This window comes from Vicia villosa, linkage group LG2 (assembly GCF_029867415.1).
Source record: "Vicia villosa cultivar HV-30 ecotype Madison, WI linkage group LG2, Vvil1.0, whole genome shotgun sequence".
NCBI lineage: Eukaryota > Viridiplantae > Streptophyta > Magnoliopsida > Fabales > Fabaceae > Vicia > Vicia villosa.
In genome coordinates this window covers 103,454,160-103,478,390 of record NC_081181.1, presented here as the reverse complement: position 1 = coordinate 103,478,390, position 24,231 = coordinate 103,454,160, and the positions used below count along the sequence as shown (strand labels likewise).

Below are 24,231 nucleotides of genomic sequence, written 5' to 3'. Positions count from 1 at the left end.
GAATCAAAATGTTCATACTTCTTACACATGGTATGACATTAATTTGGAATTCTTCTTCATCACACTTATAGTACTTCCGGAAGCAGCCAACACATTCCAGATTAGATCAGTGGCTTGACCTTGAATTTCTTCTGGATATACACCACCTACTTGACTGAGGAGTCAATAAAACTTCTGGAGATGATGTTCCAACATCTCTTGGGACATCCAAGCAAGGTATATCTGCCTTAGTTCTGAGGAAATATACTGTTTCTCAACAGGATTTCCATGTTTGCAGCATTATCCTCTTTGATCAGCTTTCTCCCCCTTACTCTGAGAACTGACTCAGCTTATAGACAAACTTACTTGAATCATCCATATACAAGTATAGAGAACCAGATCTCTACATTGGATGACTCAGAACACAAGATAAATAGTGTTCATGACTCAAAAACTTTGACTATCCATAGAGATAACATTCCTCTATATTGGATGACTTAGAACACAAGACACAATTTGTGTTCATGACTTGAAAACAAGACTCTAAACAGTAAGACAAACTGACTTAGAATAGAAAGCTTATTCAATATCTTTGCATCAAAAGCTGCAAAGGAGGACCTCAGACTTAATAATGTCTGAACACTACCCTTATTCCCTATGTTTGTCACAAGTTGACAAACATAACCTAAATAGACTCTAAATTTACCCATATCCGAAAGAAGAACATGAGAGACTCAAACAAGACTCAAGAGAAAAATAAAAAAACAAAGAAAAAAAAAGGAAAAGGAAAAGATTCTAGAAACCTGAGCAATTTAAATAACATACCTAGACTTTAATAAATTTCTTGATCAAGAGATGTTATTTGAGAAATAACTGCATCAGGTGAACTTGTGCAATGATTGGAACATGCACTATATTAGAACAAGTGATATACACCATCAATACATGTTTTTAGATGATAATACACAGAATGATCCTTGCTAGTTTTCAAGGATAAAACATGTCTTGAGTTATGTTCTGACATCTTGTATGACATTGTTCTTCTGGCTTTAAGAGATTATTTTTTGAAAAACTTTCCATATAAATAGAAGCAGAATAACATTGTCCTTGCTGATCTTCATACTTTCTTACTCCCCCTGAGATATACAAATTTCGAACATTTTTGATGTTAGTCCTTGAAGCACCCTTCATTTGGAATTAGCCACAGTTTCCAAATTAGGAATCCTTAGTTTGCTTGCTACACAAGATTCAGATTGCCACACTCTGCAACTTGTAATAGAAGAAACTATAATTGTATAACCATAAGTCAATCTTCCGCAGATAAGTCTGAACCATATCTCTCTGGTGTCTTCAATAGTTGTGATGTTACTTCTTTATGTAGAACATTCTCTTCTATACATCACATACTTCAGATTTCCACACAGTTATTGTTAATATCCAGTTCCCATCAAGATATTTAACAGAACCTATATGTTTCTTCTTGTTTGAATCAACTCTTCAAATAAACACCAGACAACATTGCCACACTTCCTAGACTTGTGAAGATAAACAGTGAACTTTAATACTGATGCTTAGTTCACACGAGCCCATGAATTCTTCATACAAATACTCAGCTCCCAACAGAGTATATGAATCTTGCATTCAGGCTGCACATCTAATAAGTACTAAGTCTCCCGTCAATGTACCTATCAGTTAGTCAGTTAGAATTGACTACCCACACTAGATCATTCTGACTGATTACCTCTTCACACTTATATACTTTCCTCTTGGCAATAAAATACTTTTAAATAACTGAAGACAAGGAGATAATGTTTTAACATTTGAAACGACATCATCCTTTATGGTTATTGGCTAACATCTCTAACATCTTATTCATAACACTTGGGGTGGGAACAATATAGTGTAATTATCAGCAACATCCAGACATATCAAGGAATAGAATAGCCAACATCTCAGTAGGCTTTTCTTCAAACTTTCATTCTGATTTTGAGATGATGGATGCCATAGTCTGTACCTATAGAGGAGATTCCCACATTTAGGTTTCTCAAACAGACTCATTTATGGCATAACACTAAATTAGTTAGATTCTTCTGAGCCATCTGACTTCCTTGATTCTAAATAACACTACCCTTTCTGGATAACAACTAGGGCAGTCAACATCTATGACCATATTTCACTGTGGTTGAGACACAATATTCAGCTCCAACAACTGCTATATGGTTATAAATGAAAATCCACATATCTGGTTCCTTCGATCAGAAGAAGATACCAGATATAAGCTCATCTTGATTTAAACATAAAGGATCAGAAAGGAATACCTTCACGAGTCTTCTTTAACACTGAGCTTTTACTTCTAAACTCCCATAAATTAAGAATAGGTTCCAAACCAATGTACTCACACTACATCAGTTTAGCACCAGAACATTTGTTCTTCAACTGGTAGCTGCATACCAGTACTAATGTCCCAACATCTAGTAGGACATCTGTTCCTCCTTCTAGGAACACTTCAGCCTTGAAACTCTTCAAGGTTCACACTTGCAGATGATTATGAATATCATTGATTAGTTGACATTCATCAGCTCTAATAAACCATGCCATTATGAGTGGACTTGAGAGATTACACAAGTATCTTTGACACTTTAATTATAGTTGTATGGTTCTGCCATACATTCTGTTAAATACCCTAGGATTCTCCTTTAATATAGGGTTTGTATCAGAGGCTAAGTAGCGGAAAATAGCCATTCTTCAACAGAACTCACAATGCTTACTCCATACTTCAAGTGTAAGCATATGACATAGGGATTTAAAACAGATTATCCCTACGAGCAGCTTGATTCTCCATCAAGCTACATTCTAGACCCTACTCCAAACATCAAATCCTGATTATAAACCTTAATTACAGAGGTTACCTTATCAGAGTCTTCACTGCCGCATGAATATTTTGATAATACTCTTCTCTGTGTATAATGATTGAAGAATACAATCCAAAATCCTCACTCCCGCATGAAGTTTCTGAATTTAATCTTCTTGTCCAAGCATCAATATCTTCTTTCATCAAGAAGCTACAACGGCTCTGGTCAGGTTGGTCTAGTCTTCAACAAATAGATCCATCCTCCACTTCAAGGGACCATACAATATGAACACTCCTTAATCAAACAATCTTCTACCTTGTACACAGCCAGAAAGTATCCCCCATCGATCTCATCCAAAAACAGACAGGATGCCTGCTCTGATACCAATTGAAATTCCGGTGTCAGCAGACTCATATGTCATATAAGGATGTCTTGACATCTGATCTGACATTATAAAACAGACAAGGTAGGAGTAAAAAAAACAGTGCAGGAAAACAATAAAAGCACAACAGAATTGTTAACCCAGTTCGGTCTAACTACCTACGCTGGGGGCTACCAAGCCAGTAAGAAGATTCCACTATCAATAGTATTATTTTATGTAAACAACCTCTGGTTTACCTAGTCACTACCCAATGCAACCTTTATCTTAGAACTCCATCTAAGACAAGAGAACCTCTGCTCACTCCCTAGTGATACCTAACTGTTACAACCCTGTAACAGCTATTTAAAAAATTAACAAGAAAATAAACTTACTTGATCTTTGCTTAACATATTTGATCAAGAGACAAATCTCTCAACTCTTACCTAAAGGATTCGAGTGAGAACAATACTTCTCTCACCTACAGGTTTTGAGAAGAACATGGCAGCCATCCCACAACTCGGGTGGTCTACCTTAACAAACCCTAATGTTTACATCTTTTCAATACTCGGCTTGCTTGCTTACAAACTAGGTTACAAAGTTTTCTATTTATAACCTATTCCCAACTGGACTTGGTCTTACAATCACAGCTAAATTTGTTGTTACAAATCAGCAGAATTCTTCTGCTAAAAGAAAAATCTTTAATCATAAGTTTCCTAAATTGTCTCCACAATTAAAAACTACACAATCTTCAATATTCTGACTTGATTCTTTTGACCTTTAAATCAGCGCCAAATAGGATTACATAATATTCCATGGAATATTCTACATATGTTAATTACATATTGAATCTTCACATTCCAGCTTCAGTAGGCGCAATGTCACATAAGACATGATGTCACAGAACATGTCTTAACATTCCATAGAACATCTTGCTGTTGTACCTGTTCTGTATTTGTTTATATTTGCAAGTTCTATAGTTCCTATTACATATTGCTGCTACTATGTTTTAGCCAAACATAAATGCCAATCACATAAATCAGATTATCCCTACGAGCAGCTTGCTTCTCCATCAAGCTACATTATAGACCCTACTACAAACATCAAATCCTGATTATAAACCTTAATTACAGAGGTTGCCTTATCAGAGTCTTCACTCCCGCATGAATCTTTTGATAATACTTTTCTCTGTGTATAATGATTGAACAATACAATCCAAAATCCTCACTCCCGCATGAAGTTTATGAATTTAACCTTCTTGTCCAAGCATCAATATCTTCTTTCATCAAGAAGGTACAACGGCTCTGGTCCGGTTGGTTTAGTCTTCCACAAATAGGTCCATCCTCCACTTCAAGGGACCATACAATATGAACACTCCTTGTTCAAACAATCTTCTACCTTGTACATAGCCAGAAAGTATCCCCCATGGATCTCATCCAGAAACAGAGTAGCAGCAATATGTAATAGGATCTAAAGAACTTGCAAATATAAACATATACAGAATAGGTACAACAACAAGATGTTCTATGGAATGTTAAGACATATTCTGTGACATCATGTCTTATGTGATATTGCGCCTGCTGAAGCTGGAATGTGAAGATTCAATATCTAATTAACAGAAGCAGAATATTCCATGGAATATTATGTAATCCTATTTGGCGCGGATTTAAAGGTCAAAAGAATCAAGTCAGAATATTGAAGATTGTGTACTTTCTAATAGTGGAGACAATTTAGGAAACTTATGATTAAAGACCTTTCTTTTAGCAGAAGAATTCTGCTGATTTGTAACAACAAATATAGCTGTGATTGTAAGCCCAAGTGCAGTTGGGAATAGGTTTTAAATAGAAAGCTTTGTAACCTAGTTTGTAAGCAAGCAAGCCGAGTATTGCAAAGATGTAAACATTAGGGTTTGTTAAGGTAGACCACCCGAGTTGTGGGATAGATACCATGTTCTTCTCAAAACCTGTAGGTGAGAGAAGTATTGTTCTCACTCGAATCTTTTAGGTAAGAGTTGATAGATTTGTCTCTTGATCAAAGTTGTTAAGCAAAGATCAAGTAAGTTTTTTTTTTCTTGTTGATTTTTAAATAGCTGTTACAGGGTTGTAACAATTAGGTTTCACTAGAGAGTGAGCAGAGGTTCTCTTGTCTTAGATGGACTTCTAAGATAAATGTTGCATTGGGTAGTGACTAGTTAAACCTAAGATTGTTGGATAAGAGTCAAGTCCTTCATTGTGTGTTTTTCATCCCTTGATGAATTTTTGCTAGGTGTGATTCATGATTTGAGCTTGTTCTGTTTTAGATTGTTTGGCATGGTTTTTGTACTTAGGATTTGTTTCGTTTTTATATTGTCTACTTTAGTGGTAAGTTTTGCCTTGCTTGTACGTTTTTAATTTGAACCATACAATCGTTTAGTGGTAAGTCTTCACTTATCATCTTATTTACTCACGAATCGTTGAAACCTAACTCATAAAAAATCACAGATTATGAAAATCAAATTCAAGATGTAGATAATTGTAAATACTGATTCAAACAAATTTGAATTCTCCGGGATACTAAAAAGAAAATTCTTTCACCCTAGTAAAACTCACCAATCCAACTCATTTTTATGGTGACCTGAAGGCTTGAATCTTTCAAAAAGTATTATATAAAAATTGAAAAATCCTAACAGTAGTCAGCACAAATAAAATGGAAAATAATAGTAACCCTTTTAGTTTCATTGACAGAGAAAACATTTAAAACATTTAAGGAGATCACAAAATGAATCATTGGCGAATTAAACATCAGAATCATAAATCTACATAAAATGTTAGATTACTGATATTGATAGTTACCTTTTTCTCGACAAGAGAAGATGACTAAAGAGGAGTAAGGAACTGGTCTTGAAGACCTTTGAGTCTCTTCTTCAATAGAACGACTTGGTTCTTCAATCTTCCATTCTTCTACTAAGCATGTATTCTCAATGCAACACCTAAGCATTTTTCAGCTACTTCGAAGACGATTCTGGCAAATTACAGTAGGTTGGAGGCGATGTCAGATCTAATTTATCGAAACCCGCAACAACAAAAAATAACATAATCGTCGGTGTTTCGTAGATATAAGCAAAGAAGGATAAAAATATTATTTTTGTTGAAGAAAGGGAAGAGAGAAGAAAGAAGAAGAAGAGGGAGAGAGAAAAAGGAAAGAGGAATAGAGAAGAAAGAAAATTTGCATTGGTAGAAAAAGTATTTTTGTATTAACCAGAGTATATTATTTTCTTATATGGTACTCCATTTGTACCAATTCATAAACAAAAGTATAATATTTCACACCTATTAAGAAAGTAAAAAATGTTATGTCTTTTTTAGAATATGTTTTATAGGAAGTTGTAAAAATAATTTTGATTAGTTGTTGTTTATGGATAAAATAAGAGAAAAAACAAATTAAATATAATTTAAATATAATTTTATTTTAAAAAATGAATTTTTTAAAATTAAATAATTAAATGAAATATTTTTACTTATAATTAGGGATGGCAATTTGGCCCATCCCTAGTGGGTACCCACAAAAAACCCCATATCGGGTAGGGTAAATACCCATAAAAATGGGTATGGGCACGGGCACGGGGAATTACCCATTAAAATATGCGGGTATGGGTGCGGGCACGAGTACCTTACTACCCAACCCGCCCCATACCCACACTACATATTTCTATAATGTCATTTATATTATTATATAAAAATGCATGATTCTAATTTTTTTCAAAAATATATCGCTATTAAATCATTATACATTTTAATAAAAGTGTTTATTTGCTTCATAACTCAACAATAACATACATAATTTTTTTTAATATTGTTAAAAAGACTTAAATTATATGATACTTTGTAATTAAACGATTTAATTTTACTATAAATGTGGGTAAACGGGTACGGGTATGGGCATTGAGGTACCCACAGGGTACGGGTACGGGCATGAATATTGATACCCCAGCGGGTTTGGACTCGGGTACGGGGATTTTTTTAAACTGCGGGTATGGGGACGGGTACTATAGTACCCTGCCCAAACCCTGCCCATTGCCATCCCTACTTATAATTTGTACTAGATGATTAAATGAAACTAAATATTACCACTCACTTATATCTTTTTTTCTCCTTTAGATTTGTTTGGATTGATTAGTCATTTCCAAAAAGTCAAAACCAGTTACACATTGAAGAGGACCCTTCTTACAACTGCGAAGTGATCAAGGTTTGGTACTTCACTTCTGTCTGTCTCGCAATCCAACTATTTCACTCCACTTCATGATCTCAGCATCATGGAATCACTTTCACCTTCTTCTCCATCCGTCATCTCCTCCAACAAAACTCCAATATTAACATTGGAAGAATGGAACGGTTCATCCCCCACTAAGCTCTCCAAGACTTTCACCATCAAAGCCTCTTCTTCCTCTTTCTCCATACACAGATCTGGTGCCCGCTTCACCCATGTTTGGAGACGCTTTCTTCAAGCATTTGTTCCTGAGGCAAGCTTCTATATTATAACTATCGTCGATTGTAACTACTATATTACTATGTGATTGTTGAAAGGGTTTCTCTTTCAGGGTTTTCCAAGCAGTGTTACTCCGGATTATGTTCCTTTTCAAATTTGGGATTTATTGCAGGTAACTATTCAATTATGAATTATGTCATCAAAACTGTGTTTTGTTATTGTTTTTGAGTTAATTATTGATTGGTTATTGCAGGGACTTTCAACATATATAAGGACCATGCTTTCTACCCAGGTAAGGTGTTGTTTCACTGTATATGTAGTGATACAAAAGTTTGAGTATTGAATGAGTTGTCAATAAAATTCCTTTCAGGCTCTCTTGAGTGCTATTGGAGTTGGTGAGAAATCAGCTACTGTCCTTGGTGCCACTTTTCAGGTATCAATTAGTTATATTCTACATTGTTTGAGCGGTATGCATGCAGCACCTACAATTCAGATCAGAGGCGTGTCTGGTATCCAACACGTGTTGGTGTCAGACATCGCCAAAACATGTGGTTGGATACTTGGATTCAATATTTATTGTTTTTCAATTTTTATTTTATGGTGGAGCTTCGGGAATGAAGCCTCAAGTTGTTTGTGTTTTTTAGATTTGTTTTGCTTTGGTGCATTGCCTTTAGTGTTTCTTAGGCTACAATGTGTTGACATTGAAGGCTGAAACTGTTTCTAGTGGACTAGTTTTATTATGTGTTTACATGAACAACATGTAGTACCAGCACTTTAGATTGGACGATACTTTAGATTGGAGGTGTGTCTAGTGTTCATCAGGTGTCTGTGTCAGTAACCGACACAAGTGGTTACATCAAATTACTTTCATTTTTCAAATTATTATTGATGTTGACGTGTGAGTGTCATGTCTGGTGTTTGTGAGGTGTGGCGTTTGGTGTTGATTGTTTTTTTTGGTTTTATTTTGGTGCTTTGCTTTTAGTGTTTCTTAGGTCGCAATGCGTTGACATTGAATGTTGATTCTATTTCCAGTGGTTTTTGAGAGATCTAACTGGCATGCTTGGAGGAATCTTATTCACATTCTACCAGGTCGGTATCTCAAAGAAATTATGGTTCTTATAAATTATGAAATGAAATATGCAGCAATGACTCTGTACGCTGGTTCAATCTCCACTCAAATGATTCTGAAAGCATGATCTATTAACTATATTTCTATTTGTTCTATATGTTGCAGGGATCAAATCTTGATAGCAATGCAAAAATGTGGCGTCTGGTTGCAGATCTCATGAATGATCTTGGTAGATTATTTGACACTTCGTCTTTTTCTAGAAGAAATTTCTCTAACCATGCTCTTTATGAAAATTTTCTCTTATGTATAGACATAGGCCAAAAACATTTAACAGACTGAGTGTTGGTTTCATAGTATGTCGATTCAAGGACTGAGTTTGGAAGTAAATTTTGAGGCTTACATGCGCATCACTCTCCCCTTACAACCAAATAACATTACACTGTTTGATCGTAAGGGGGAGAATGATGCAGGAAGGCTTCAATATATCTTTTATCGATGCTACTGTGGTAAATTTGATAGTTCACATTGCAATCTTCGTATCTCATATTGATCTTTTAAGGTTTATAAACTGATTGCAGGTATGCTAATGGACCTCATTTCACCATTGTTTCCATCAGCTTTTGTTTTTATCGTTTGCTTAGGGAGCATATCAAGATCTTTCAGTAAGTTCCAACATTTCTTTAAGTTCAAAAATAGATCAGTAACATAATTTATTAGTTAGTTTCTGTAAGTTTTTATTCCTCTTTAGTTTGCATGTCAGTAATTTAATATTCTGTCTCTTGAATCATGATTTTGAACTAGCTGGGGTTGCAAGTGGAGCTACTAGAGCAGCTTTGACTCAACATTTTGCTCTTCAGGATAATGCTGCAGATATATCCGCTAAGGTATAAATTGTATTAAGTCTTTTATTTAGTAGGGCATAAAAAATAGATACATTTTGATTTTTGAACATGCATCAATAGGAAGGAAGTCAAGAAACTGTGGCTACAATGATTGGCATGGCACTGGGAATGCTTGTTGCCCGCATTACTATTGGACACCCACTAGCAATTTGGTTTTCCTTTTTGTCTCTGACCCTGTTTCATATGTATGGTATGTTTTCAAATCGTAATTTGTTTTTATGCATTCCTTCGAGTTTTGGCACTGAACTTGATAATGCTAATGGTGTCTTGTTTAATGTAGCCAACTACCGAGCTGTTCGATGCTTGGCACTGAACTCACTAAACCCTGAAAGAAGCTCTATTCTTTTGCAGCATTTCACGAAGACTGGCCAAGGTATTATCTGTTTCCATTTTTACAACTTATCTTCGATGTTAGACTTAGATCATTTACTCTTCTGTTTATGATTTTGGCACATAAAATCGGCTGCATTTTAGAACAGTTTTGTCACATGAAGCAGGCTTAAACTATTCTTATTGTTTCTCTCTATATTAATGCATGCTTCTAAACTTTTTGCCAGTTCTCTCCCCTAAACAGGTCTCTTCACTGGAGCATGTTTTACCGATACAACTAACTCCATGGAGTTCAAAGAAGGCTAATTTATTGGATACAAAAGTACTTTTAGGTACAAGGATTTCTTCATTCGATGAAATGGAAATGTGAGTTGCTAAAATTTCGTCTGTGCCTCGTCATAGATAACAAATGTCTTCTTTGATATGTCATTCATAAAGCTTACTTAGAAAATTCTGTGTGATACCGACAGTAAGGAGAATTTGCTTTCGGTAGCATCTTACTACACGAAAGGTTAGTCTCTCAAATTTTTTCAACCACTTGCTTTCCGATTCTTACTTTAAGTCTAAAAACCTTATTTTCGTTTTCTTGTTACTGTATTTAGCCAAGTACTTACTAGTGGAAAAGAAAGGAATAATTAACGTTATTGTTCATAAAGATTCAAGTGGTGCTGATGTCCTAAAGTCATATATTCATGCTCTAGTCCTAGCAAATAATGCTTATAAAAGCAAATCTTTGCATTCAGACAGCCAAACATGGATGGAAAATCAGTATGAAGTATTTATTCAGAAGGTACATATTTAAACATGGATGGAAAACTAACTTTATCTAGACATCGTCTATATAACTCGGTTATTGTAAGATTCTTTTGAAGAGTTTATCGAAACTGTGTCTGTTTGGTACAGGTCAAGTCATTAGGGTGGAAAACAGAACGGCTCCTATCATCACCTATCGTATGGAGAGCAAACTGGATACACCAACCGTTGGTAGAAAAAACCGATTAGGCCAAGAGGAAGTTAATGGAAGGATGGGATGGATTGAGTTATTTATGATTGTACAACATTTATGATTTTATAGAAGCTGTCAAGGTAGAGAAATTTTGATCATGTAACTGTTCATTGCACTTGCATCCTATTTTTCTTTTTATTTTACTTTTTATAACACAACCTTGTTGAGATATTAATTTACTTATTTAATTTTTATTTATTTATTCACAACATAATGATAGATTAAACTATTACATTAATATTTTTGGCTCTATCTGTTTTAGACATGTTTAAGAGCAAATCAAAAGAAAAATTGATGACATACTAACGGTCCTGTTATCATTCTACCACTGCATACAAATTATATGCTTCAAAATAAAACAAACTTGTAAACATGAGAGATGTGATATTTGATGAAAACAAAGGTTGGAACTAGAAACTAGGCACGGTAAGCACAAGTTCTATCAATAAAGATATAACTTAATTGGATCAAAATTGAACTTACAAGGCATTGCACCATTAACTTCTACTATACATCAACATCAGAACTAAGGTTTTTTTACATGTCTCGTCTTGTACTTCCAAAACTCATCTTTTTTCCTCTTGGTTTTCATAATGCCCATCTTTTTGTTAATTGCACCAAGCAAGGTTACCTTATCACTCTTGTTTTTATCTGCGGCTTTGACATCGAGAATGTCCCGTAGCTTCCTGTATGAACTGATATCCATCACCTGCCCACTTTTGACCATCTGCTTGTGATAAAAAAACGCCCGCTTGTAGTCTCGAACACGGACAAAGGCGTATAACATAGTTGAATATGTTACCGAATCTGGTCTTATCTTAAGAGCTTCCATCTCTTTCAACAACTGCGGCAGCTTCGAGTCTAACCCTCCTCGTGCATATGCATTCATCAGCATATTATAGGTCATCACCGTTGGTCGCAATCCAATCTTCCCGAATTCAGAGATCACATCTCTTGCTTCCATGAAGAGACCTTGTTTGGCAAAACCATCAACAAGAATGTTGAATGTAACCTCTGTTCCTTTAACTTTCTCGCTCATCATCAGCTTCCATATTTTCATCAATGTTTCGGCGTCACCAGCTCGTCTGAACGCATCTAGTAAAGTAGTGTAGGTTTCTATTGAAGGTTTGATACCTTCTCTGATCATGTTTTCAAATGCAGCATAAGCTTTCTCGTACCAGCCACTAGCTGAATAAGCATGGATCACTGCTGTATAGGAATGTGAAGTGGGTTTTATTCCGACTTTCTTCATCTTCAAGAATACACCATAAGCCATGTCGCTCATCTTTTTCTGCCTTCCATACGCGCTGATTAGACAAGTATATGAATTGGCATTTGGCTTTAAGCCAAAATCCTGCATTTCTGACAGCAGATTCTCTACAATCTTAGGTTGCATTCTTCGGCTGTATGCATGCATTAGAATGTTGAAGGTAACTGCGGTTGGTTTAATCCCTTTAGCTTTCATCTCGACAAAAAGGCCTTCGGCTTCTTCTACGCGATTTGATTTACAATATGCATCCATCAGAGTGTTGTACACAATTGCATTTGAAAAAATCCCTTTCTTCTCCATTTCAGATTGGATGATGAGAGCTTCACTCACCAGACCCTCAACACAAAATGACTTTATCAGTGCACCAAGGACTTCTTCGCCCAATCGTACTCCTTTTCTGTTCATTTTCTCGAAAAATTGCCATGCATCTTTTGCACTACGCCCAAGTTTTCTCATAACAATAATCATAATAGAGCAAGTCACATGATCTGGAAGAACATTATCTGTTTCCATCGACTCATAAACCTTCCAAGCATCTTCATATCTAATAAACACAACCAGGAAGGTATCAACATCAAACTCTTATGTTATGTATTATTACTACCTCAGTGCTGCAATGGAAAAACTACATTGGTATGAACAGATACAATAACAATGATGGAATAACACATAGATACTATACAATAACTCAGCGTCGTGTTTGAGAGCATACAAGGCGAACTACCACACAGAACCCAAATTTTGTCACGGTTAAGCCGGGGCCAAATAGGGCCTCTTGAAAATATTTTAAATAAATAATGCCTCTATTTATTTTGTCATAGTAATACTACTTTAACCTACACAATACCTCCAACCTCCAGAAACTTGAGACGGCCCTGCAATAATGCACGCCGATACTATACATTACTAGTACTAAAGAAATGATTGAATGTGAATAAATGTGTAGCTACCTGTCATCAGAGAGAAGGCCTGAAATTGCAGCATTATAAACACGAACATTTCTGAACTCCTTATTAGACGGCAAGTTTCTGAACAAAACCATCAACTTATCACCCATCTTTGCTCTTCCCAACAAAGGGAACAACACAGTGAAAACCCTTGGTGTAACAAGTGATGGTTCCTGTGACCTCATCCACTGAAAGAAATACAAACAACACACCACAAGGTGCTCTTTCCCAAGTATTTCCAAAACCTCTAAACACTCTTTCGTATTGACCCTTTTTTCATACTCTCCCAAAGCTTCCTCTAGAGTCAAATTCTGTGGCAAATTCCTTGCAAGATGAAGAATTTCCCCAACAACACCTTCAGGCAGTGATGATGATTCCTTCTTTTGAGACCCCATTTCTTTGTTGTCTTCAACCAACAAAGGGATTTCTTCCTCTTCTTCTTCGTGAAAATCATCTGAAGCAAGGTGCCATGTGGTACGACGATTACTCTGAAGGAACAACTTTCCTTGTTTTCCCGGGTTTTGAGATGGAACCCTTGTGCGGGTTTTGAAGAATTTGTAGATTGGATCATCTGGGTCATAGGATTGTTGATTATCTTCTTCTTCTTCTTTTATGTTTTGCTCTTGTTCGTGTTGGTCGAAATATGGGAGAAAAATGGGGGTTTGTGTAGTTGAAGAGTTTGGAGATGTAGTTGGAGAAAGGGATAGTGATGAATGTGGGGTTTTGTGTGAGTGAATGGGGAAAGAGGGTTTAGTGTGAGTGTTGGGTGAAATTGAAGGTTGAAGATAGAAGAAGCAATAAGAAGAAGAAGAAGAAGAAAGAGAGAGTTTATGGTTTATGAGAGTGAGAAACATGGTTTGTTAGTTCATGAGATCTTGTGTTGGTTTGGATTTGGAGGATAAATTTATGAAACATGAAATTTGGGTAAAATAAGGGAATACCATTGGAGGATAAATTTATGAAACATGAAATTTGGGTAAAATAAGGGATTGGTATTGTTAGGGGTGATCAAAATCAAACCAACCCAATAAAAAACCGCAAACCAAACCAAATCAAACCGAAACCGCAAAAAACCGCATTTGGTTCGGATTAGTTTGGGTCATCTTTTAACAAAACCGCACGGTTCGGTTCGGTTAGCGGTTTGTATTTTGTAAACCGAACCAAACCGAATCAAACCGCATTATGTTACAACCTAACTTTTACTTAACTCACATCCAACCCCAACTTAAATCTATTACACCTTAGCCTTATGATTATGAACAAGTTTCTCATCCTTACACATATGATTTTAGTCCTGATCTTCTCAAATCTCTAATAGCATTATCGCGCCTTCTTTGCCACATACATCTTCCCTTTTTTCTATAATCTCTACTCTCTTATATTCTTTCTTTTTCACCTTCTTATTTTTATGCAAATGTTCCCTATTTTAGTTTCGTTTTTATCACATATCTTCTTCTATAATCTCTCAATTCCTTTGTTTTTTCTTTTTCACCTCCACTAATCTCTCATCTCTTCTACTTTTGTGTTTCGTTCTAATAATTTTTATATTGTTTTATACTATTATTTTATGTTTATTAATTTCACTTTTATCTAATTTAATTTTTACATATTAAATAGAAAGTTGTTGTCAAAATATGATGAGTTTTGTTGTTATTTGATAGTGTATGAATGTCTAAATACAAAGTTATGTTGTCATCTATATGTATATGTACGGTTCAATAAAATATTTGTAACAAACCGAACCAACCGAATCGAGCCAAACCGCATTAGTTTGGTTTGGTTTGGTTCGGATTTTTTTTAAAAGCCATCCGAACCAAACCAAACCGCACTATTTTTTTTCTTGCGGTTCGGATGATTTTTTTTGTCAAAACCGTCCAAACCGCACCGCGAACACCCCTAGGTATTGTTGTCTTGTTTTTTTGTTTTTTTAAAATAAGGCTGATATATATCAAAAAGGAAAAAAATGGTACAAAAAGAGAGGGGGAATATACCAAAACCCTTTTAATAATCAGAAGTAAATCTAAAAAAAAAAGGCAAATCAAGTCTATTGTTTACAAAATTAGCCCTTAAAGCTAGAGGGAGAACAGAGTAGTAAGTAGTTCATGTGTTTGTTTCTAAATGCACATTTTTATTTTTAGATGATAAGTCTCTAATAATAATACTAACAAAGGATAACAAAAATTACACACATAGCTATTTTATGTTAGGATATGTTTTATGCAAGGAATTCAATAAATTTTTTTTTTTGGAATGGCCAAGAAAATCACATAAAAAAATTAGTTAAAGCATAAGGAATGTCAAAACCAAGTAGAATACAAGAAATTTGCTAATACAATTTTTCTGCACAACACCCAAAATTTTAAACAGCTCAAAATATAAACTCTGATCTCCAAAATAATTTAGACCACACCTAAGAACCAAATCTATTATAAGTCCCCTGCACTTGACAAGAATATACATAGACAAGACACCTCATAACTTTAAAGTTATTCATATATATGTTGTGCCAAAATTATACTTAGAGTTTGCAGCAGATTCCAATCTCCAGCTATTTAATTGAAACATAATTTTCTCCCCATGACTTGGACATCAAGAGAAAAGCCTTTGTAAATTTGCACACACTAAAAGTGAATCTACCAGAGCCAAACTGTCCTGGATAGGAAACAGTAATCCACAGTTGCAGCCGAGCCACCCATTATACAGCCAACTCCGCCACCATAGATTTAAATGTCGCCAAAAATAAAAAAATGCACCAAAACCAGCCCTAAACCATTATGATCGAACCGCAATGAGAAGCACGGGAACCTACTGAGATTTTAAAAATTATGAAATCCTAGACAAGCCACAGGATTCTATCACCATATGTGTATATCGTTCTCCATATTCTCGAACTACCATTGCCCATAGGTGTTTTGAAGTATTCCAAGAGATAATAAAACAGATAGCAAGAGACTTGACTCCACCAGATTCAAAACTTAGCATAACAAATCCACCCCATGACGAGCAGACAAAGCACAGAGAACACTGTAACCTCAACAATTAAAATTCCAGCCTCTAGTTCTTGTCACCTAACAAAAGCTCAACCTGCAGCAAACCACCAATTCTACTGAAACCGAAGCCTCTGCTACACATGCCTCACAAAAACACACCCGACTAGATGACGCAGCGCCTGCTCCTCCCAAACTCGGTCAACACCGGTCCACACACCCAAGGCATGGCCTAGGATTTGAGAACCATTGACCAATATTGAACTCTCGTTTGTTCGCTTTAAATCTCAGCCAGTTCCAAGCCAGTGTTTTCACTATTTCAACTACCTGTTCGATATTGACTTCCTTGTTGTTGAATAACTTGTCGTTTCGTGCCTTCCAAATACTTCAAATCGCCCAACCAAATTATTTTGAGTCTATTAGTGAATATTCTCCCCTCTCCTAGCAGACCTTCAAACTGTTCCAGATGTCGAAATCCTTCATTCTGAAACGTTGTGTGAATCCCAAGCCATCTGCTGATCCTGCTCCAAATGCCTGCAAACACGAGACACTAAAAAAATATATGAGATATTGTCTCTTCCGCCCCACATTCCCCTACACAGAGAATCGCGCCTTGCTCAAGAGCCCCTCTCCTATATAGATTCACTTTTGACACTACCCTGTTCTGAAATAATTGCCATACAAAGCAAGCAAATTTTATCGGGATTGAAATATGCCAAGCCTTTGCCAAGTTCGGTTCAGCCATCCCCTCCCTTCCCGACATGATTTTCTTATATGCTTCTTTAACCGAGAATGGGAATTCAATAAAATTAATGCACAGTCCTCAATTTATTCTAGAACGTTTTCACGAAAATCTCTTAGTTGGAGTAGATGATATTGATAGTTAGCTCATTCCCTTAAAGATTCAGTAGGGCTATGGAGAATGTTGAGCAGACTCCTAGTAGACATTTTTGTGCTTGCTCGCAGCAATTTGATGGACCAACTTTTTCACTAGGTCTTGATAGTTGATGATAGAGAGTTGTGGCAAGCTCAAGTGTCACTTTAATCTTTGCGTCTCCAAAGTTCTAAAGAGAAGCTTGCATTTTTAGGGAATTATAGACTCCAATAATTATCATTTGTGTATTGATGGATGTGACATGTTCTTGGGGGTCGTTGCTGTTGACCGAAAATATGGGGATGAAACGGTCTAGAAAATGGAGGGGTTGGATAGATTGACTCCTTTTTACCATTTTCAAAAACATTTTATCTTAAAAAAAAATTGAGTTTAAAGAGTGGAAGCAAAATGTGATGAGCAGAAACAAAATACAACAGGAGGATTCAAGAAATATATGTTACATCGTCTTCCAAATAAGAATGATTCAATCAATATTACAAACAACAAAGATAAAAGAAGTTGCTTTGACAAGAAATCTACCATATAAGAACTTTAATAGTTCTAGAAAAGACACCAATGTCTCAACCTCTAGATTTTCCACCTCACCAAAGTAAGGCTATTTTGTGTCTAAAAAATGATTTTTCTAACTAATGATCATATTTTTTGGTTTCAATTACATAGTTGTATTTTTTTTTGCCTTTGATCATTAAGTTAGAATGGTTAGATGATGTCACATGGGGTTGTTTGGTTACAAATAAACTAATGTAACCCCACTTTGTTTTGCTTTCACGGAAACCAATTTTCATAACATCACCTCTTTCACGTGTTCTCTCTTCCCAACATCATCTCTCTCATCCTCTTCTTTCTTCTCTCTTCTCTCTCTTTCTCTTCTTTCTTCTCTCTTCTCTCTCTTTCTCTTCTTTCTTCTCTCTTCTCTCTCTACCTCTTCTTCTTTCTTATCTCTTTTCTGCTTCAGAGTTGGACAGAGGAAACAAAGGACATGTGACTAATTTGTTGAAAAAGTACGGTATTGTTAGAGAAACTCATTTGTGGTAAGAGATTTTTGCTTTATGATTATGAAATTTCTTCATTTCTATCGGTTTGTTGGTTGAGTTGTTAGAGATTATTGTGTATATGGTTTTGAATCATAGCATAATAGAAACTTTGGGTCTACAAATTGTATCTTTTCTGATTTGTTTGGTTATATGTTTAAAATTTGTTTGGTTATATGTTTAAAATTAGGATTTTGATTTTGTGGTTAGAGTTCGGGAAAATTAGGGTTTTGATTTTGTGGTGTTCGATTGCAGATCTAAAGTGTAAGATGAGAGTGGCGTGATGGTTCTGCTGAACAAGAGAGAAGGAGGCGAACATATTACTGGGTAACTTTGTTTATCTATGTATCTATCTCAATCCAAACGAAGCAAAATAGTTGCTTAGAGATCTGTTTGGTTTATTTTTCAGGTTCATCTAATAACAAATTTCACAAAAGGTGGTAAACCCTATAGATTGTAACACCCGTATAATTTTAATTTTAATTTAATTTGAATATTAGATTAATAATTATAATTATTATGGATTTTATGAAAATAATGGAAAAATGATGGTTTATGGCATTTGGGCCATGTAAGAGATTAATAAGAAGAGGGGGTGTGGTGTAGTAAAGCCCTTACTGTTAGAACAAGATTTGTTCTGATCAATATTCTTAGTTTTGATGATAACAAGGATATGAATTTTGTATGAGATAATGTGGTACTCTAATACTATGCAATTTCCATTTCAGGAATTATACAAAGAGTATGCACAAAATCAGCGCAAGAGGCAACTGACTCAGAAGGTTCAGCATGCAACATCAGAACATGGTATGGCAAGACATCAGAAGATGGTCAAGCAGAATCAGAACATGGGTCTATGGAAGCATCATAAGAACTTGAGATCAGAAGCAGAAGCACTGAAGTTCTCATGGTATCACGCTCAGAAGAACTTCAAGGTCAGAAGACAAGAAGATGCTCTGCACCAAGCTGTTTGACTCTGATGACATTCAAACGTTGTTTACACAAACATCAGATCAGAAGCAAGTACTAGACTGGCAGGCTACGCTGACTGACAAAAGGAACGTTAGAAGCTATTAAAGGCAACGTCAGTAGACACAGCGGAAACAAGGCTCGAGGTAGTTGACAAAAGAGTGAAACATTAAATGCAATGCTGTACGGAATACGCAAAGCATTAAATGCTCCCAACGGTCATCTTCTCAAACGCCTATAAATATGAAGTTCTGATGAGAAGCAAAGGTTAACGCACAACTGACGAATTCATACAATACTTGCACATTAGACTGAAACACTGTCAAATTCAAAAGCTCTCAAACTTTATCATCAAGCTCACTACATTGCTGTTGTAATATCTTAGTGAGACTTAAGCTTAAACTTTAAGAGAAATATCACAGTTGTGATTATAGCTTTTCAGAAGCATTGTAATACTCTTAGAATTTGTTTACATTATGTTGTAAGAACTAGAGTGATCAGGTAGTTCAGAATACTCTAGAAAAGTCTTAGAGGTTGTCTAAGCAGTTTGTTCCTAGAGTGATCAGGTTGTGATCAGGATACTCTAGAAGACTTAGCAGTTGGCTAAGTGGAAAACCATTGTAATCAAGTGTGATTAGTGGATTAAATCCTCAGGTGAGGTAAATCACTCCAAGGGGGTGGACTGGAGTAGTTTAGTTAACAACGAACCAGGATAAAAATCATTGTGCAAATTGTTTTTATCTTACAAGTTTTAAAGCTACACTTATTCAAACCCCCTCATTTCTAAGTGTTTTTCTATCCTTCACTTACTAATTTAATATTATTTTTCATAAAATAATTAGAATTGGGAAAGAAGGAACAGAACGTGAAAAGAGAGAAGTTGGAACACGAAGAACGTGAAAGAGGAACAAAGAGGAAGAGACCAAATGTAACGCCCGGAAATTCGATTATTCGCTTAATCTAGACGTTCATAGTGTTTAGTGAAGTTTTCGTATTTTGAGACGATTTAGTCGGTATTAATTTGGGATAGCGGATTGATATTTAATCAAGAGTTTTGATATTTTCAGTATTAGAAATATTATTGGAATAATATTTGAAGTTTTGGAAATTTTCCGAGTAATTAAGATTAGACCGGAAATATGATATTTTGGTCGAATTTGGATTGTCAGTGTTATTTTAAGAAGCGTATTTGAATTTATTAAGTTAAAAGTCGGATTTTAGTCGGACGGTCGAAGAATAATATTAAGAATAATATTATTTACAAGTCAGAATTTATTATATTGTTGGAATATTAATTAAAGGTGATATAATTGGTTAATTGGAGTTATTTATTTTATTGGGCCTAAATTGATTTGTGGAAAATAATAAAGAAGAGTTGTTATATGTTAAGCCCAATTGGAATATTAAATAGGGTTTTAGAGATTGGGAAGAGAAGTGTTCTCATTTGGGGGAAAACAAGAATAGAAGAGAAAGAGACAACTTTTGGAGGAGAATAACAAGCTTAGAGATTTCATCCATGGTGTCAAATTGAAGATGCAATTGGAGACCCATTGAGTTGCTTTAATTGATAAGATAAGGGTGGGGTTCTCTTCCTATAATGGGGCTTATGAAACTTTGTATGTGGGAATTTGGGTGTGTAAATTTATTGCATTGGCTGTGTTAAATTGTTGTTTCTGGAAATGAAAATTTGTGCTGTTGCTGTTCGTATTAATATATAAATGATTATGAAACTATGCTACTAATTGTGATTCTGGAATAACAAATTAATATCAGCCATGCCGGTGCGCATAGGCCGCGACAGACGACCCCACAGCACCTAGCCATTGACGCCGGCAGCAAGATGCTGTACCATGATTTTTTACATTTGTTTCATTTATGTTTGTTTCATTTTGTGTGGTTTGATTATTAGTATAATATAACATTATTTTAATAACATTATTTTAATTACTAGTATAATATATAAAGTATAGCATAAAGGTTAGTTAATTATATAATAGGTTTGTTAATTTAGCAAACTGAGGAATAATTAGTAGAATTGTTTAACAAATGTAAAACAGTCCCGTTCGATTGAAATAGCCGAATTAAGCGGTATATTTAGTCGCCCGGAATTTGATAAAAATTGACGTAGTAGCTAAGTTTAATTAGTACATTAACGTGGTGGTGTTATTTTGTCGAAATTGTAATATTAATCGGTCGATTAAATTAACGGTTGAATTACTTTCAATAAGCCTATTTAATTGGAATAAACTTGAACTTTGATTAACTATTCGGTTTATCGGTAAATTACGATATCTTGAGTATTTAACCGAATGAATTGGATAATCGGCGAAGTAATGGGATTGTGTCCGATTAACTGGTATCGAATTGTGATCATACCTTATGAATTGTTGTGGGTATCTTTGTGATTATTTATTAATGGCATCGACCGTTGATTATGTGAATTCTTGGAATTGCTCCGTTGTTTATATGAAGTTGTTGTATTATGTGTGAAGTGTTAATACCTTTTATGATAAATGATGATTGTGATATGGCCGTGTGCCTTGTGAGGAATATTTGTGAAGTAAATGAATATGGTTTGATGATTTTATTAATATGTGAAGTTATATGTTTGTCGTGATATGCCGAAACATGATGACGTTGTGATGATTTTGTTAATGTTTGAAATTATATGTTTGTCGTGATCTGTCGAAACATGACGATGTTTGTGATGATTGGTAATACGTGATGTTGTATATATATATATATATGTATGTATATATATATATATTCGTGATGATAATTTTGTGACTAAGTGAAGGTGAAACATTATGGTGACGTGAAATACCTCGTATAATGGTAATTGATTGTGATATAGGCTTATGCCTCATGACGATATGTGATTGTGATGAGTATGCTGTGTTGTCTTGTTTGTCGAGTCACATTTCATATGCATACTCTGTGACGGCCTGGATTGGCAAATTAGTGACGAAGGCTTATGCCTTGTGCCTCAGATTTGGGCAATTGGTGACGGGGGCTGAAGCTCCGATTGGTGCCACATGCATATACATGAGTCATGTCCCATGTGTCATGTGTGATTTATAGTTGTGACATTTTGTGCCTATGTCGTGATTGTATTTTGTGACTTGTTAAATGATGGATGTATGTGAAAATGTGAATTGATGATTTTGTGAATAGTATAAAGATATTAATACTTGGGAATGCGCTTAACTGAACATGTCTTAAGTGAATTATATGTGATGTTTTGTGACTAGATGCGTGACTTATATGTAATGTTTTGTGACTATATGTATGACTTATATGCGGTGATGTTTTAGGACTAGAATTGTGATTCATACATGTGATGTATCGTGAATTGGCTTGCAAAGTAAATGAATGAGATATATTTATAATTGATGTGAATATGACGTGTTGTGACTTGTAGTAAGATGAAAAGTGTGTGAGATTTGTGAGTTAGTGAAGGTATGAGGAGTATGGCAACATTAATACTTGCGATGTGATAACTATATATGCCTGAATCCTAATATACAATTTATCATGCGCTCACTTATATGATTTGATATCTCACCCTTTTCTCTTGTTCGCCGTTGCCTTTATATTGGTAACGTGCAGGTGTTCGAGTATGAAGTTTTAGTTGCCGTTAATCGAGTCGGTTGTCGCTCTGATACGTAGCACTCGGGGGGACGATTTATAATGTTTATGGTGTTGTTGTTTATTGTGATTATCCTGGTTTATTGGGATGATATGTTAAGTGAAGTTGCTTTATTAATATGATGTTGTTTATGTGATTAAAATGTTACTTGATTCTAAAATTAAGAATCATGACTGCGTTGTTTTATTAATAAAAGAAGTTATTCTGTTTTAGAAAGTGCTATGTATCCGCTAAATGCGATGAAGTGATTTATTGTTGAAGTGAATATGTGACGCCTCATTTGTGAGTCGAGAAATTTTTAAATACTCTGATATTTTCCGCATTATAATTGTCGGGTAGAAATGGGGTGTTACACCAAAGATCAAGAAATTTGGCTAAGGTAAGGGGGGACTCTTCCAATTACCATCTCTTATCGTAATTATAGATGATTAGTGCATGATTAGTTATGTTGTTGAGTCAATTTGATTTGTATGTCAGAGTTAGGTTTTTGGATTCTAAGAATTGATTTGGGAATTGGGTTTTTGATGTGTGAATTGATAAAGGATGATAGATTAATCTGTATGAACGAATCCTATGAATGAAAACGTGAAAATGGACTGTTTTAGACTCAAAATCGTGGACTGGTATGAGTAGAAACGAGTGAGAATTGGATTGTTACGAAACTGCAGAATTCTGGAAATTACTGGTTTTTCGCGTATGGAACAGTGTCATACGCGTATGGGATGAGGTCATACGCGTATGAGGGACACTCCCTAGGGGCAATACGCGTATGATACACAGCTGCCCTGTCCCAAATACTTTGTACTGGTGATTTGCGTATGAGGAGCGTATGAGGATGGTCATACGCGTATGGGAAATTTTTAGAAGAAATTGATCCTAGTGATACGCGTATGGCAAGGCTGATACGCATATGAGTTGGTTTTTAGGCCATTTTGGATTCTGGTGAAACGCGTATGATACGCGTATGAGAAAGGGGCAATACGCGTATAGGCTTGGTGATACGCGTATGGTCACTGTGTGTTAAAAAAATTCTGTTTTGTGATTTTCTTTGAAAGTTCAATGATGCGTAACTTTCGATCCGTAGGCATGTTTTGTGTGCCATTTGAGGAGGATAAACCTTGTGATTATGACTTTGTGTTTTAATGATGGGTTGGAAATTTATTGAATGATGTTAATGTATATATGTGAACATGCTTATGCTTACGATGATGAATGATGATGAGGTGAGTAAAGATGATGCTACTCATAAAATGATGATGATAAAAGTATGTTATATATATATATATATATGTTTGCATGCATTCATAACCATTGATGAGGGCTGAATCCTAATGATGAGAGGATTCAGTGAAGGGCAAGATTCCCATTGTGTGGAATCTGTGCTAGCAGGGCCGTATCTGGATGATGATAGATCGGTCGGTGGATGATTTCCACTGGTGATGTTTGGTACCACATGTATAGAGTCAGTTGCATTCATATGCATGAATTTGATAACATGACTGAATGGATTTCATTGTTATGTT

The 24,231-nt window shown here is 35.3% G+C and overlaps 2 protein-coding genes and 1 long non-coding RNA gene across 4 annotated transcripts; 2 read left to right on the top strand and 1 right to left on the bottom strand.

Moving 5' to 3' along the window:
- Positions 1-7,325: 7,325 nt before the first annotated feature.
- LOC131651733 (protein root UVB sensitive 3-like) lies at positions 7,326-11,260 on the top strand. Of its 2 annotated transcripts, XM_058921426.1 has the most exons (14): positions 7,329-7,687; positions 7,766-7,825; positions 7,907-7,945; positions 8,024-8,086; positions 8,686-8,742; positions 8,888-8,951; positions 9,301-9,384; positions 9,524-9,606; positions 9,685-9,814; positions 9,905-9,997; positions 10,182-10,320; positions 10,425-10,465; positions 10,557-10,744; positions 10,858-11,260. In XM_058921426.1, exons 1-14 carry the CDS (start codon positions 7,481-7,483, stop codon positions 10,954-10,956), a joined length of 1,347 nt encoding a protein of 448 aa, XP_058777409.1. In that variant the 5' UTR covers positions 7,329-7,480; the 3' UTR covers positions 10,957-11,260. The 2 variants fall into 2 exon arrangements, 1 of the variants encoding a protein (XP_058777409.1); XR_009298483.1 differs by lacking the exon at positions 10,858-11,260 and having other exon boundaries at positions 7,326-7,687; positions 10,199-10,320; positions 10,557-10,654.
- Positions 11,261-11,397: 137 nt separating this feature from the next.
- LOC131651732 (pentatricopeptide repeat-containing protein At5g50280, chloroplastic-like) lies at positions 11,398-14,127 on the bottom strand. Its single transcript, XM_058921425.1, has 2 exons — positions 13,181-14,127; positions 11,398-12,774 (listed from the first exon to the last, which is right to left on the bottom strand). The coding sequence occupies exons 1-2, from the start codon at positions 14,029-14,031 to the stop codon at positions 11,487-11,489; spliced, it is 2,139 nt and encodes a 712-aa protein (XP_058777408.1). The 5' UTR covers positions 14,032-14,127; the 3' UTR covers positions 11,398-11,486.
- A 3,715-nt stretch (positions 14,128-17,842) lies between these two features.
- On the top strand, positions 17,843-19,741 carry LOC131646551 (uncharacterized). The gene is made up of 3 exons (XR_009297519.1): positions 17,843-18,090; positions 18,346-18,417; positions 18,819-19,741. It is a non-coding gene; the product is annotated as an uncharacterized LOC131646551 (long non-coding RNA).
- Positions 19,742-24,231: the final 4,490 nt, after the last annotated feature.